Source organism: Hemiscyllium ocellatum, chromosome 36, assembly GCF_020745735.1.
Source record: "Hemiscyllium ocellatum isolate sHemOce1 chromosome 36, sHemOce1.pat.X.cur, whole genome shotgun sequence".
NCBI classification, from domain to species: domain Eukaryota; kingdom Metazoa; phylum Chordata; class Chondrichthyes; order Orectolobiformes; family Hemiscylliidae; genus Hemiscyllium; species Hemiscyllium ocellatum.
The window spans coordinates 45,971,873-45,988,134 of NC_083436.1; the positions used below are offsets into that span (position 1 = coordinate 45,971,873).

Here is a 16,262-nt window from a genome sequence, read left to right on the forward strand (position 1 = left end):
ACGACGGTTGGAGGAAGAGCGCCTCATCTTCCGCCTGGGAACCCTCCAGCCACAAGGGATGAACTCGGATTTCTCCAGTTTCCTCATTTCCCCTCCCCCCACCTTGTCTCAGTCGATTCCCTCGAACTCAGCACCGCCCTCCTAACCTGCAATCCTCTTCCTGACCTCTTCGCCCCCACCCCACTCCGGCCTATCACCCTCACCTTGACCTCCTTCCACCTATCCCACCTCCATCGCCCCTCCCCCAAGTCCCTCCTCCCTACCTTTTATCTTAGCCTGCTTGGCACCCTCTCCTCATTCCTGATGAAGGGCTCTGGCCCGAAACGTCGAATTTCCTGTTCCTTGGATGCTGCCTGACCTGCTGTGCTTTAACCAGCAACACATTTTCAGCTCTGATCTCCAGTATCTGCAGACCTCACTTTTTACTTAACAATACCAAACAGTATTTTTAGGGGGTACTTAAAGAAACAAAGTCTCACTGACCTTTTCTAAAGTAGAGAAAGATGGCCAAGACTGGAATCCGTATTCAGATGCAAATCGCGTCTTGGGAAAATGGGTCCAGTCCCAGCAGTCTTCTATGTAATTATAATAATGAACATCGCCATAATGGACATCATATGGATTCTTAGCAACCCAATTTTCCCAAATAGATTCCTCTCCATTAGTGGGACTTGAAGCAATATAAGGACGACTCCTGTCCTCCTGGAAACAGTTTTCAAGTAACCGTAAAGCAGCTGATCTGATGAAATCTGTACTAATTATAATAATACCGTAATAAAAACAGGATGTGCTGAAACATGGAGATCATAGAATCCCTATAGTGCAGATAGAAGCGGTTTGGCCTATTGACTCTACACCAACCCTCCGAAAAACATCCCACCTAGACTAAAATGTTTAAGACATAAATATTAATGTACATTTACAATCACGTGTTTATAACAGCATTCTTGTATAAATTTAATGCTAACTTAAACAATAGTTAACCAGTGATCAGAGAAGTTCTCATTTGCCACTTGTGCTTTTAATTAATATACTATAACATACTAGATAAAAACAAATTTCATGCCAATTTCTATTGCATATTCAGAATGACAATTGTAAAAGGATACTCAGTGGGCAATGAACAATCAGTATCACTCAATGATAAAGTCAGGATTGCCTGAAGTCTGTTTACAAGAACTGAATTCCAATAAGTTCAAGCAGGCAATGGGGATGAGGTGTTGGCTGATAGAAGGGAACTGCACAGTCAATAAGAAAAGATTCCAAATATAATTGGTTCCCAAGAAGATAACAGCTGCACTGGATTTGTGGACTGACTTCTTCTGAAAAAGCAGTTTCAAGTGAATTTTATTTATAAATCAATACAGTCATCTGATATGACCACCTAAAGCACGGGTAGCATTACGTCATGCTTTTTTTTCCAAAACTCATGACTAGAATAGAATCACTGTCTATTTTTAGAACATTTCTTAGCTCTCAAGGATGGAAAGCAACACAAGGTATTCTTAATGTCAGCACAAGTAGACCTGCAAACCGCTACGAAACACACCACTGCAATGTGGAGATATTGCAGTACAAGGAAGGCAGTTTAGCGAAGCTCATCTTCATCAAACCTATTCATTTAGCTAACTGGATAAAAACAACCTGCTTCCCAGAAGGCAACTTGTTTTATTTCCCAATCCTCAATAGGCACTTTTATGTCAAAAGGTCATTGGCACAGAGCAAGTTGCGATATGGTTTAAAAGCATGATATTCACTCCAAAATTGGCCACAGTTAGCTGCTTTCTCTTTTGAGGAACACAGAGTTTTGGCAAACATTGCAAATAAAGTAATCAAGGTTTACTAAAATGTATGGCATTATTTTACATTTATTAAACAGAATTACATTGAATGAATCGAACAGAAACAGCCCATTGACCCATCTTGTTTATGCTTCACACAAGATTCCTCCCATCCCATATTAGAGATAACCGCATTAATATAAGCTTCTTATCGTGGCCGTATCTAGAGTCCCCTGACCTGCACACAGAGAAACTGGCATGCTACATTAATAATGATGAAAGGGACAGACCTTTCATTCTGAAATGTAAAATTAAACCAGGCAACATTGAACTGGGAAGAAAGTGCTTCTACATCCAATTCATTTCTGTGAAACTCACTGCTAACAGAAAGAAATGTTAGCTGGAATTCAGAGACCTCTTTATAAGCAGACCCAACAGCTGTGAAACATAATATTACACTAGCATTTTTACAACAGAATGGGCCTCTCCGCATTCAGCCGGTCTAATTCTATTGAGCTCCATTTTTGGTTTCCAATTGGGAAATGAACATTGGACTGAGTACAAACAGGAACAAGTCTTTCTGCCCACCATGACGCCTTTCTAAATTAATCCCATCTGCCTCCACGTGGGCCATATTGCTCTATTCCCTGCCTCTTCACGAGTCTTCAAAGTTTGGGAGAAGATTTGTAGCTCGGGTGCTCGTTGTTGTGGTTCTGTTCGCCGAGCTGGGAATTTGTGTTGCAAACGTTTCGTCCCCTGTCGCGGTGACACCCTCAGTGCTTGGGAGCCTCCTGTGAAGCGCTTCTGTGATGTTTCCTCCCGCATTTATAGCGATTCGTCTCTGCTGCTTCCGGTTGTCAGTTGCAGTCCGCTGCAGTGGCCGGTATATTGGGTCCAGGTCGATGTGCTTATTGATTGAATCTGTGGACGAGTGCCATGCCTCTAGGAATTCCCTAGGCTGTTCTCTGTTTGGCTTGTCCTATAATAGTAGTGTTGTCCCAGTCGGATTCATGTTGCCTGTCATCTGCGTGTGTGGCTACTAAGGATAGCTGGTTGTGTCGTTTTGTGGCGAGTTGGTGTTCATTGATGTAGATTGTTAGCTATCTTCCTGTTTGTCCTATGTAGTGTTTTGTGCAGTCCTTGCATGGGATTTTGTACACTACATAGGTTTTGCTCATGCTGGGTATCGGGTCCTTCGTCCTGGTGAGTTGTTGTCTGAGAGTGGCTGTTGGTTTGTGTGCTGTTATGAGTCCTAGTGGTCGCAGCAGTCTGGCTGTCAGTTTGGAAATGCTCTTGATGTATGGTAGTGTGGCTAGTCCTTTGGGTTGTGGCATGTCCTCGTTCCGTTGTCTTTCCCTTAGGCATCTGTTGATGAAATTGCGCGAGTATCCATTTTTGGCAAATACATTGTATAGGTGATCTTCTTCCTCTTTTTGCAGTTCAGGCGTGTTGCAGTGTGTTGTGGCCTTTTTGAACAGTGTCTTGATGCAACTTCTTTTGTGTGTTTTGGGGTGGTTGCTTTCCTAGTTCAGGACTTGGTCTGTGTGTGTGGCTTTCCTGTATACCTTTGTGGTGAATTCTCAGACCCATAGTATCACTACCAGGGACACCATCACACAAACTGGCTAAAGAGCTACAGCAGAAACTGAAACACCTGATCAGCAGATCCAGACACTCTATACAGTCAACACAGGAATTCTTGGACATCATCAGAAATATACACATAGACAAGGAAGAAACCATGGTCTCATTCGATGTAACGGCACTGTTCACCTCTATCAACAAAACCCTAGCCAGAGAAACAATAGCCAACCTGCTGGATGTACAGAATAGACAACAAGACGGGGAACCTATCAACAAAGACTGCATACACAAACTACTGGACCTGTGCCTCACAACACACTTCACATTCAACAACCAAATATATGAACAAATCAACCGCAAGATGAAAATAAACAGTCTTACTGCAAATTCAACCCAAACTCTGGGTCAGATACATGGATGACACCTTTGTAATCATTAAAAACACAGAAATAGAGAACACACACCGGATCATCAACGCCACACTCACAGGAATCTATTTCACCAGAGAGGAAGAAAAGGACAACCAACTCCCATTCCTAGATGTGATGGTACAGAGAACACCGAACGGAGAATTCACCACAAAGGTATACAGGAAAGCCACACACACAGACCAAGTTCTGAACTACGAAAGCAACCACCCCAACACACACAAAAGAAATTGCATCAAGAGACTATTCAAAAGGGCCACAACACACTGCAGTACACCAGAACTGCAAAAAGAGAAAGTAGAATACCTATACAATGTATTCGCCAAAACGGATACCCGCGCAATTTCATCAACAGATGCCTAAGGGAAAGACAATGGAACGAGGACATGCCACAACCCAAAGGACTAGCCACACCACCATACATCAAGAGCATTTCCAAACTGACAGCCAGACTACTGTGACCACTAGGACTCATAACAGCACACAAACCAACAGCCACTCTCAGACAACAACTCACCAGGACAAAGGACCCGATACCCAGCATGAGCAAAACCCATGTAGTGTACAAAATCCCATGCAAGGACTGCACAAAACACTACATAGGACAAACAGGTGGACAGCTAACAATCCGCATCCATGAACACCAACTAGCCATGAAACGACATGACCAGCTATCCTTAGTAGCCACACACGCAGATGACAAGTAACATGAATTCGATTGGGACAACACTACTATTATAGGACAAGCCAAACAGAGAACAGCCAGGGAATTCCTAGAGGCATGGCACTCATCCACAGATTCAATCAATAAGCACATCGACCTGGACCCAATATACCGGCCACTGCAGCGGACAGCTGGAACTGACAACCGGAAGCATCAGATTCAAATCACTATAAATGCCGGAGGAAAGATCACAGAAGCGCTTCACAGGAGGCTCCCAAGCACTGAGGATGTCACCTAGACAGGGGACGAAACGTCTGCAACACAAATTCCCAGCTTGGCGAACAGAACCACAACATCTTCATGAGTCTATCTAAACGGCTCATAAATGTTGCTGAAGTATTTGCTTTACCATCTGCCCTGGCAGAATGTTCCAAGCACCTACCACCCTCTGCAGTTAAAAAAAACCTCACACATCTCCTTTAAACTTTCCTCCTCTCACTTATAACGTATGCCCTCTAGTATTTGACATTTCCATCCTGGGAAATTCTCTTTCTGTCCACCCTTTCCAAACCTCTCATAAATTTATACACTTCTATCAGGTTACACTTCAGCCTCTGACACTCCAATGAAATTAATCCAAGCTGGTCCAACCTCTCCTTACAGCTAATACACTCCACCAGGCAATATCCTGGTAAACATCGTTTGCACCCTTTCCAAAGCATCCACATCCTTCCTAAACAGTAGCGACCACAACTGCATACAATACTCTAATTGTGGTGAAACTAAAAAGTTTTATACAGCTACAACATGACTTGCCAACTTTTATACTCAATGCCCTGATCAATGAAAGCAAATATGCAGATGCCATCTTTACCACCTTATCCACTTATGTTGCCACTTTCAGGGAGCAATGGACTTGCACCTTTCTGCATACCAATACTCCCAAGGATTCTGTCAATTACAGTATACTTTCGACCTTCCCAAATGCATCACCTCACACTACATCTGTCATTTCTCCACCCATTTTCCAGCTGTTATATATTCTGCTTTATCCTTTGACAACTTTCCTCACTATCCACAACTCCTCCAACTCTCATGACATCTGCAAATTTACCATTCAGATCACCTATATTTTCATCCAAATCATATATTTATTGCAAACAACAGAGGTCCCATTACTACATTGAATTTACAGCATAGAAACAAGCCATTCAGCCCATATCACTGGTCACAGACCTCCAGCGAGAAAAACACCACTTCTATGACAAAGCTAATTTTGCATCCAATTTACTAACTCACTGTGAATCCCATGTGACTTAATCTTCTGGATTGGCCTACAATGGAGGGACCTTGTCACATGCTTTAGTAATGTCCATATAGAAAACAGACACTGCCCTACCCTCATTAATTATCTTTGTCTCTTACTCAAAATACTCAATCAAATTTGTGAAACAAGATCTCTCTGTATAAAGCCATGGTGACTATCCCTAATAAATCCATTATTTTCCAAATGCAAGTATATTTTTAAAAATTTGTGTACAGGACATAGGCATCGCTGGCTAGGTCAGCATTTATTGCCCACTGGGCAGTTAAGAACCAACCACATTGTTGTGGGTCTGGAGTCACAAGTAGACCAGACCAGGTAAGGATGGCAGTTTCCTTCCCGAAACAGCATTAGTGAACCCAATAAGTTTTTACAACAACTGGCAATGGTATCATGCTCGCCATCAAACTAACTTTTTAATCACAGATTTTTATGGAATTCAAATTTTACCATCTGCCAGGATATGATTTGAACCTATTATCACTGTACCGTGGCCTGCCCAACATCAATAACAGCCCTCTGTGGTAAAGAGTTTCACAAGTTCACAATCTTCGGAGAGAAGAAATTCCTCGTAATATCTACCTTAAAGAGTTGACCCTTATTCTGAGATAACACCATCTGGTCTTAGAACAATCTCTCTGCATCTGGGAGAAGGCTTATGAAAGCTATTGGAGAATATATTTGCATGGATTTCAGATTGCTTAATGGACAAGAAATAAATTCCTGATGAAGAGCTTATGCTTGAAACGTCGACTCTCCTGCTCCTCAGTAGCTGCCTGACCTGCTGTGCTTTTCCAGCACCACACTCTATCGGTCAAGTGAACTTTCTCTGGGCCTGCCTTTAATGTCAGTTTATCATTTCTTGGTTAAGGGTCCCAAAACTGTTCACATTGTTCCAGCTGTGGTCTGACTGGTGCACTGATAGGCAAGTGGAATGTCTCTGGATCTTGAGTAACTGTAAAGTGATAGTGTTGGGGAGTGGGTGGGATTCTGTTTTTCCACGTGTTTTGAATCCTACAAGTTGTGTTATATTTAGATGGCTTGGATGAGTTTGTTAATTTTTGTTTCTTTTGCGCAATAAACTTCTGCTTTATTGTTAAAAATCAAATCTGCAACTGGTGTGCTTATGTTTCAATGAAAGACCACCACTTTAGATTAATTTTTTAAAAATCTTTTAAAGTAGATTTTATTCTGGGATCTAACCTGCCCATTCACAACAGCAGCTGAGATTACACTGATTAGTGGATTCTTCAGCAACAGCACAAAATTACGTCCTACTTTTGATTTCTCAATCTTTGCAACTTCTGCACCTTGCAGTAATTCATCAAAAACCAAGCTGACCATATTGAAATTGGCAGCGTTCTTAATGAGAGTAAACATCTAATAGTCCACAACCTGAGCTACTGCTCCTTGGTCAATCCTTGCTGACTTGTAGGTGCATAATATTTGAAAAACAGAAGTTTCCTGTAGTTGTAATTACATCATTAGACCATAAGACATAGCAGCAGAAATTAGGCCATTCAGCCCATCGAGTCTGCTTCACCATTCAATCATAGCTGATAGGTTTTTCAACTCCATTTTCTAGTTTTCTCCCTGTAATCTTTGATCCCTTGATACTCAAGAACTTATCAATCTCTGCTTTAAATACACTCAATGACCTGGCCTCCACAGCCTTCTATGGCAATGAATTCCACAGTTTTAGCATTCTCTGGCTGAAGAAGTTTCTCCTTATCTCCATTCTAAGGGGTCTTCCCTTTATTCGAAGGCTGTGCCTTCAGGTCCTCATCTCTCCTGCCAATGCAAACATCTTCTCAATGTCCACTCTGTCCAGGCCGTTCAGTATTCTGTATGTTTCAACCAGAACCCCCCTCATCCTTCTAAACTCCATCGAGTACAGTCCCAGAGTCCTCAAATGTTCCTCATATGTAAAGCCTTTCATTCCTGGGACCATTCTCGTGAATCTCCTCTGGACCCACTCCAGGGCCAATAGAGTCTTCCTGAGGTACGGTGCCCACTCCAGGGCCAATACAGTCTTCCTGAGGTACGGTGCTCACTCCAGGGCCAATACAGTCTTCCTGAGGTACGGTGCCCACTCCAGGGCCAATACAGTCTTCCTGAGGTACGGTGCCCAAAATTGCTCACAATATTCTACATGTGGTCTGACTAGAGCCTTATAGAGCCTAGAGCCTCAGAAATACATCCTTTTATATTCTAATATTCTCGACATGAATTACAACATTGTATTTGCCTTCCTAACTACCCATTCAAGCTGCAAGTTTACCTGGACAGAAACGTGGGCTAGGGCTCTCAAGTCCCTTTGTCCACACACGCAGATGACCAGCAACATGAATTCGACTGGGACAACACTACTATTATAGGACAAGCCAAACAGAGAACAGCCAGGGAATTCCTAGAGGCATGGCACTCATCCACAGATTCAATCAATAAACACATCGACCTGGACCCAATATACCGACCACTGCAACTGACAGCTGGAACTGACAACCAGAAGCAGCAGATTCAAACCACTACAAATGCCGGAGGAAAGATCACACAAGCGCTTCACAGGAGGTTCCCAAGCACTGAGGATGTCACCTAGACAGGGGACGAAACATCTGCAATACAAATTCCCAGCTCGGCGAACAGAACCACAACAACATTTTACCACGCTCTTCCAAGCATTCAGAAATCTCATCTTTCACAATGGACTCCAAAATCTTACCAATGAGTGAGATCAGGCTAATCGGCCGATAGTTTGCGTTGCTCCCTTCTGGTCAGATGCAGAGACGAGTACAGAATGAGACTGTAAATATGTGCGTAACAGTATGCCATTAATAGGAGGTGAAGAGAGATATTTGACAGCTCGTTCGGGAGTAAACATTGTTAGTAAAAAAAATGAAGACCTAGCGAGGAAATTAGTTGGAAGCAGAAAAATGCAGAAGAAAAGCAAAGAACCTCAACAAACAACCTCTGCATATGTAGAAGGCCATGTCTCATCTCAAGACATGCACCTCAGAATATTATTATTGTAACCTCCTCCAGTCCTATAACTCTCTGAAATCTCAACATTTTCCAAATTCAGGCTTCTTGTGCATTCTATTTCATTACTTCAATATTGCCAATCATAACAAGAACAGAAATTGCTGCAGAAAATCAACAGGTTTGGCAACACAAACAGACAGAAAGCAGAGTCAATGTTTTGGGTCCATTGACCCTTCTTTAGAATGTGTTTAAATATGACTTACACATTTGACTGAGTTTAATTAAACAAGGAACACAATAGAGATTATTATACTAAAAAAAATTAAAAATTTAAACACTATCTGATAGACCTTTAAAAAAACAATAAAGTGCTGAAAATACTCAGCAAGTGTGGCAGCACCTGCATAGAGAGAAGCAGAATTAACATTCAGGTCAATGACCCCTTATCAGGACTGACTTACATAAGGTTCAAGTGCAATTTAATAACATTTACCCCTCATGTCTTTGCCTAAGATGTTCCAAACTTCTTATCCAGAAGACAATCTGCTTTCTTAAATTGCAAATGATACATGTTCACCAACAAACCTTATATTTTCAGCTCTTCAGAAAGGTGTTTTACAGATATATTAACTTGTATCTAACAGAAATGCACTTAAAGGAAATTTTGATAAACACATAAGGGAGAAAGGAATAAAATGATATGGCAGTATGGTGAGACGCAGTAGTTAAGGGCAAATAGCAGCATGACCTTATTAGACTGAATGGCTTGGGTCCATGCTGTAAATTCAATGTAATAATGGATCCACAACTTTCCTTAATTTTTATAAAATTGGCACAATTTTCCAAGCAATAAACAAAAAAAAACAAAGAACTGCAGATGCTGGAAATCAGCAACTAAAATAGGATTTGTTGGAAAAACTCAGTACATCTGGTAACATTCGTAGAAAGAAAACGGAACAACATTTTGGGTCCAGTGGCACTTCTTCACACCTGCTGAGTTTTTCCAGCAATTTTAGTTGTTATTTCCAAACAATTTGAGCATGTTGTAAATTAGTGTCTTAAATGATTCTTGTTGTCTCGAGGAATTAAGGGCTACGGGGAGAATGCGGGTAAGTGGAGTTGAAATGCCCATCAGCCATGATTGAATGGCGGAGTGGACTCGATGGGCCGAATGGCCTTACTTCCACTCCTATGTCTTATGGTCCTTACCTCAAGCACAATTTCTCGAATATTATTAACATAGAGATTTACATAGTCATTCAAGTACAGGGTGATGTTTGCTGATGGAATATGGAACCAATTTGATGCAAGTGCAGCCTCATTCTCATTATTTCCACTCCAGATTATAATGGATGGATGGGACTTTAGTCGACGGATCTGAAAAGAAAAATAAGCAAATTACTTCCTTAAAGTCATTTAGCTAAAGAAATCTGTGCAGACCAATGCCTGCAAAAAAACACAGGGCTGCAAATCTAGCTGACACAAATAAGTGACTAATGGGCCCTTACGGTACAGATGGAGCATCCCTGCCTCTGAGCCAGGAGGCCCAGGTTCAAGTTTCACCTGCTCCAAAGATGTCACAATGTCCATTCTTGTCCTCTCCATAACCATCTTGAATCTAAATGAGTTATAAACACTGTCCGCAAAGTGATCCCCCCGACTGATACTTCAGCCACTTGCCCAGTTTCATTTACCTACAATTAAGTCCTCTCACTTTAAGCCTTTGACATATTGATTTAAAAAAACTCTCTCCATTTTAAGAATTCTACTCCCTCTAAACCTTTCACATAATCACCACCTAGTTCATGTTGGGAAGTTGAAATCCCCTATCATTTGCTGTTACTGTTACATTTCTCTGAAACTTGCCTACATCTATGTTCTTCTATTTCTCTCAGATTATCAGGGAGTGCATTTCTAGCAATATGAGCACTCCTTTTATACTTTTTCACTGTTATTCACATGGCTTTATTTGAGAATCCTTCTAAGGTACTATCCCTCCTCCTGCTGTAATTGATTCCCTGCTCAATATTACGACAATCTTTCCTTGTTTTGTCTGGGGACCAAATATCCTGGAACATTGAGCTGCTGATCCTGCCCCTCTCTCAACAATGTCTCAATGATAGCAATTACATCATATCCCCATGTTTTAGTATGTGCCCTCAACTCATCTTGTTTGTCAGACTCATTGCATTAAAACACCGTCCAAATATGAGAAAAAGTCAAAGACAAATAAAAGTGGTTCCATCCAGAAAACATCTGCGCAAATCTGAGGAAGTTAGCAGACCAGTTCAATAAGTGATTTCAGTAATTTTACATCATGGTACCTATTGCTTGTTCCTTCAAACAGACATTGGTGGGATGGGTATCAGATGCCATCAGGTGCTTGATTTACAGAGTAGTGGAGTTGATATGGTGTTAATTACTATAGAACATAGAACATAGAAGGATACAGCGCAGTACAGGCCCTTCGGCCCTCGATGTTGCGCCGACCGAATCCTACCTAACCTATACTAGCCCAATAACTTCCAAATGCCTATCCAATGCCCGCTTAAATGACCATAAAGAAGGAGAGTTCACCACTGATACGGGCAGGCCATTCCATGAACTCACAACCCGCTGTGTGAAGAATCTACCCCTAACATCTGTCCTATACCTACCTCCCCTTAATTTAAAGCTATGTCCCCTAGTAACACCTGACTCCATTAGCGGTAAAAGGTTCTTAGTATCTACCCTATCTAAACCCCTAATCATCTTATACACTTCTATCAGATCTCCCCTAAACCTTCTCTTCTCCAATGAGGACAGCCCCAAGTGCCTCAGCCTTTCCTCATAAGATTTTCCTACCATTCCAGGCAACATCCTGGTAAACCTCCTCTGCACTCGTTCTAAAGCTTCCACATCCTTCCTATAGTATGGCGACCAAAACTGCACACAATACTCCAGATGAGGCCGCACCAGAGTCTTATACAACTGCAACATGACCTCAGGACTCCGGAACTCAATTCCTCTGCCAATAAAGCCCAGTACGCCATATGCCTTCTTCACAGCACTATTTACCTGGGTGGCAACTTTCAGAGATCTGTGTACATGGACACCAAGATCCCTCTGCTCATCCACACTACCAAGTAGCCTACCATTAGCCCAGTAATCCATCATCTTGTTATTCCTACCAAAGTGAACGACTTCGCACTTAGCTACATTGAATTCCATTTGCCACATTTCCGCCCAGCTCTGCAACTTATCTATATCCCTCTGTAACCTACCACTTCCTTCCTCACTATCCACAACTCCACCGACTTTTGTGTCATCCGCAAACTTGCTTACCCAGCTTTCAAGTCCTTCCTCTAGATCATTTATAAAGATAACAAAAAGCAATGGTCCCAAAACAGATCCTTGTGGTACACCGCTAGTAACTGCGCTCCAAGATGAACATAATCCATCAACTACTACCCTCTGTCTCCTTCCAGCCAGCCAATTCCTAATCCAAACCTCTAATGTATCCTCAATGCCATACCTCCGAAGTTTTAGCATTAGCCTACCATGGGGAACCTTATCGAACGCCTTACTAAAATCCATATACACAACATCTACTGCTTTACCCTCGTCCACTTCCTTAGTCACCTTCTCAAAGAACTCAATAAGGTTTGTGAGGCACGACCTGCCCTTCACAAAACCATGCTGGCTATCCCTGATCACGTTATTCCTACCCAGATGTTCATAAATCTTATCTCTTACCATTCTCTCTAAGACTTTGCCCACCACTGAAGTCAGACTCACTGGCCTATAGTTACTAGGGCTATCCCTACTCCCTTTCTTGAACAATGGGACCACATTCGCTATCCTCCAGTCCTCTGGTACTATTCCCGTTGACAATGACGACATAAAAATCCAGGCCAATGGCTCTGCTATCTCCTCCCTAGCTTCCCATAGGATCCTGGGGTAAATGCCATCAGGCCCAGGAGACTTATCTATATTCATCCTTTCCAATATTCCCAAAACCTCTTCCCTGCATATTTCCAGGGCATCCATTCTAATTATTTGTGATTCCATATTCACATCAGCAACAGTGTCCTGTTCCTGAGTGAATACTGATGAAAAGTACTGATTTAATGTCTCTCCAATCTCCTCCGCCTCCACACACAACTTCCCACTACTATCCTTGACTGGACCGATACCTACCCTAGTCATCCTTTTATTCTTGACATACCTATAAAAAGCCTTTGGGTTTTCCCTAATCCTACCAGCTAAAGACTTTTCATGTCCCCTTCTCGCTTCTCTTAGCTCCCTCTTTAGCTCCTTCCTGGCTACCTTATAACTCTCAATCGCCCCTACTGAACCTTCATGCCTCATCCTTACATATACTATGCAAACTGATGTTGAGCTAAAGATCAAGGGACAGTGATTTTTGGAGACTTCAAATAGAGAAAACTACTTGCTTTTATCTACTTCTTCTGTTAAAGTGAAAGCTTACTTTTGCTCCACATATCTCTGTGAGATAGCATTCTCCCTGATGAAGATGATCAACTCCAGGCATCATTCCCAACTGACAGATACTCATTTTTGTGCTGTACTCAACTAGCAAGCTCAAACTACAACCCAGACTTCAAGGCACTAGCAGAGAATGTGCAGTCACACGTCACACTGTGACTTAATCAGTAGAGGACAAATGCGGTGGCACGGTTGCTCAGTGGTTAGCACTGCTGCCTCACAGCACCAGGGATCCAGTTTCGATTCCAGTCTCGGGCAACTATCTGTATGGAGTTTCTGCATGGATTTCCTCTGGTGGTCCAGTTTCCTTTCATAATCCAAAGATGTGCAGGTTAGGTGAATTGGCCATGTTAAATTGCCCATAGTCTTCAGGGATGTGTAGGGTAGGTACATTAGTGAGGGAAAATGTAGAGTGATAGGGTAGGGGAATGAGTCTGGGTGGGATACTCTTCAGATGGTCAGTGTGGACATGTTGGGGCAAATGGTCTGTTTCCACACTGTAGGCGTTCTATGATACTAATAATTATATACACTTTTGCTTTAGAATTAATAGATTTAATTAATTAATAGACACTAAGGAGCATGTGCATTAGCAGCAATATTTCTCAAATATATTAACGCAGAAGCGTGCCAAATACCAATTAATTATACATTTTTAATGAAATGGTGCATCAGACAAAAATTATAAAATGTTAAACAAAGTAGGACTTTTGAAGAAGTCTCAATGTCGTGTGCACATGCAGTGGGTAAACATCACTGGTTGTACAGGACGAGACGAAGAGCTAAACTTGTTGATACTCGACACTGCATGACCTTGAATGAGTCCTGTGAACATTCCTGTACGTGCTGCAGATGGCATAATCAAAATTACTTTCCTGCACTGTTTTCTGTACTTGCTGTTACACTGTACAATACAGAGAGCTTTGTTCTGAGTTTTTGGATTTCACCTTGAACTGGGATCACAAACGGCGTTAGAAACAAACCTAGGTCTCCAGACCAGCAATTGATTGAGGGGTCTCTGACAAGCAAGAGGACAGGAGGCTCATTGCTTTCATTTCCTCTCTTTTTCATCTTTTCTTTATTACTTAATAGATGGTCATAGTGGAGTCTTTTTCTCCCCCTTTTCCATTTTTCTATTATTACTTAATTAGTGTTCATATTAAAGCAAATGTTGGTGAGTCTTCTCTTAACTACATTAACCAAATCCAAAAAGAGCCGCATGGATACATCCTGTGATCTAAGATTTGTGTGAATAAGCATATTGAAAAATAAACTGCTTATTCTATGTTTTGTTCCAGGCAATTCCTGGGTTGCACTTAAATTTAAAATGTGATCTTGAGTTTAAAAAGGTTGAAAACTATTGACTTCAGAGTTCAGATAATGCTTGCTTAGACTTTACAATTCTCTTAAATTACTTTGTTTTCAGTGATCTGGGGTTTCTTCCACCATTGTATTAGGAGCAGGATAAGGCTGCTTTCATCTCATTATCTCTGAACTTTACACATTGTAGTAAAGTCTAAGAATGCTTTAAAATCATTGCATGTTTTCAATGGCTTGTTAAAATAGGACAGGAATGGATCTTTAATATACTTACCTGATGAGTAACTTCTGCCTTCACTGAATTAACAAAACCTTGGTCTGTTGGGTAAAGTGCACAGGCAAACATAAAATCTTGCCAAATCTGAAGAACAAAGAGATACAAAAAGGTATTGAAAGAATAAAAAGCTGGTACAGGTTAACTGGCAGTATTTCTTGGAATAAATCATAGCTCCAGTAAATACAGTTATTGATCAGCAGTTTCCACGTCACTTTGCAGAGGATTGCACTGGGAGCATTATGAAGCAATAGGCAATGAGCAAGTTGAACACATCTTTGAATGATACACTAGAGACTATAATTAATATTCCGTTTTAGTTCAAAGCATTTCAGAAAAATTAGATTTTGTGGGAAGGAGGACATGAAACCAATTTGTAGATCAGAAGCTTCAATTAAAAATTGAGGAAAAGCTACATATCTAAGGCAATTAAATCAGCATTCCTTATCTGCTTAACCATCATAGTTTAAAGACAGAACTTACTGCACAGGAGGACATTCAACCCCTCAGATCTATTCTGGCTCTTTGAAATGGTCAGGGATCTTTTAATACTAAAGTTCCGGACTGCACTTCATTTGAAGAGAGCAAGTCTGAGATTCAGTGCTCTTTAGCTATAACACTGGCTTGCCAGCCTAGGCACAGTGCTCAAGTCTTGAATTGGAGCCTAAACTCACCATCTATGGTCACCAAGGAAGAACCTGACACCTCAGCATGTTGGCACAAGATAAACAGGAAGGCATAAGAAATATGAGGGGAGAATACAATTTTAATATACTTGAGAAACATCACTACTAACACCCATGTGTTTGGTTTTGCAAGCGCAGTTATTTTAGTACAATTTGAAAATTTGGGCACTATGATTCCAAACTATAATTGTACATAGTGAATTGTATTACTCCCACAGCAGAGCTTCCTGGGGCACCAGTACCCATTTTCAAACATCTTCAGAAACTGCTTTAACTCCTTCTCTCCCCTTACTTCCTCTCAGTTGTCAATTTTTTTATCTTACAGAACATAGAATGTTACAGCGCAGTACAGGCCCTTTTGTCCTTCATGTTGCGCCAACCTGCGAAAATAATCTGCTGCCCATCTAACCTACACCGTTCCATTATTATCCATATGTTTGTCCAATGCCCATTTAAATGCCCTTAACTTCGGCGAGTCTACTACTGTTGCAGGCAGGCCTTTCCATGCCTCTGAGCAAAGAAAGTACCCCTAATATCTGTCCTAAATCTTTCACCCCTCAATTTAAAGTTATGTCCCCTCGTATTAGCCTTCATCATCCTACAGAAAAAAGCGCTCACTGTCCACCCTATCTAACCCTCTTGATTATCTTATGTCTTGATTAAGTAACCTCTCAACCTTCTTCTCTCCAACAAAAACAGCCTCAGTTTCCTCAACCTTTCCTCATAAGAAC

General features: G+C 41.5%; 1 protein-coding gene across 1 annotated transcript in view; it reads right to left on the reverse strand.

Annotated features, from left to right (window-relative positions):
• Positions 1–16,262, reverse strand: part of manba (mannosidase, beta A, lysosomal) — a 101,450-nt gene that overhangs the window by 20,770 nt on the left and 64,418 nt on the right. Inside the window, exons 10-12 of the mRNA XM_060851655.1 lie at positions 14,846–14,932; positions 9,973–10,140; positions 484–702 (exon numbers count right to left, since the gene is read on the reverse strand). Coding sequence (XP_060707638.1) covers positions 484–702; positions 9,973–10,140; positions 14,846–14,932 — 474 coding nt within the window. The remainder of the gene's footprint in view (positions 1–483; positions 703–9,972; positions 10,141–14,845; positions 14,933–16,262) is intronic.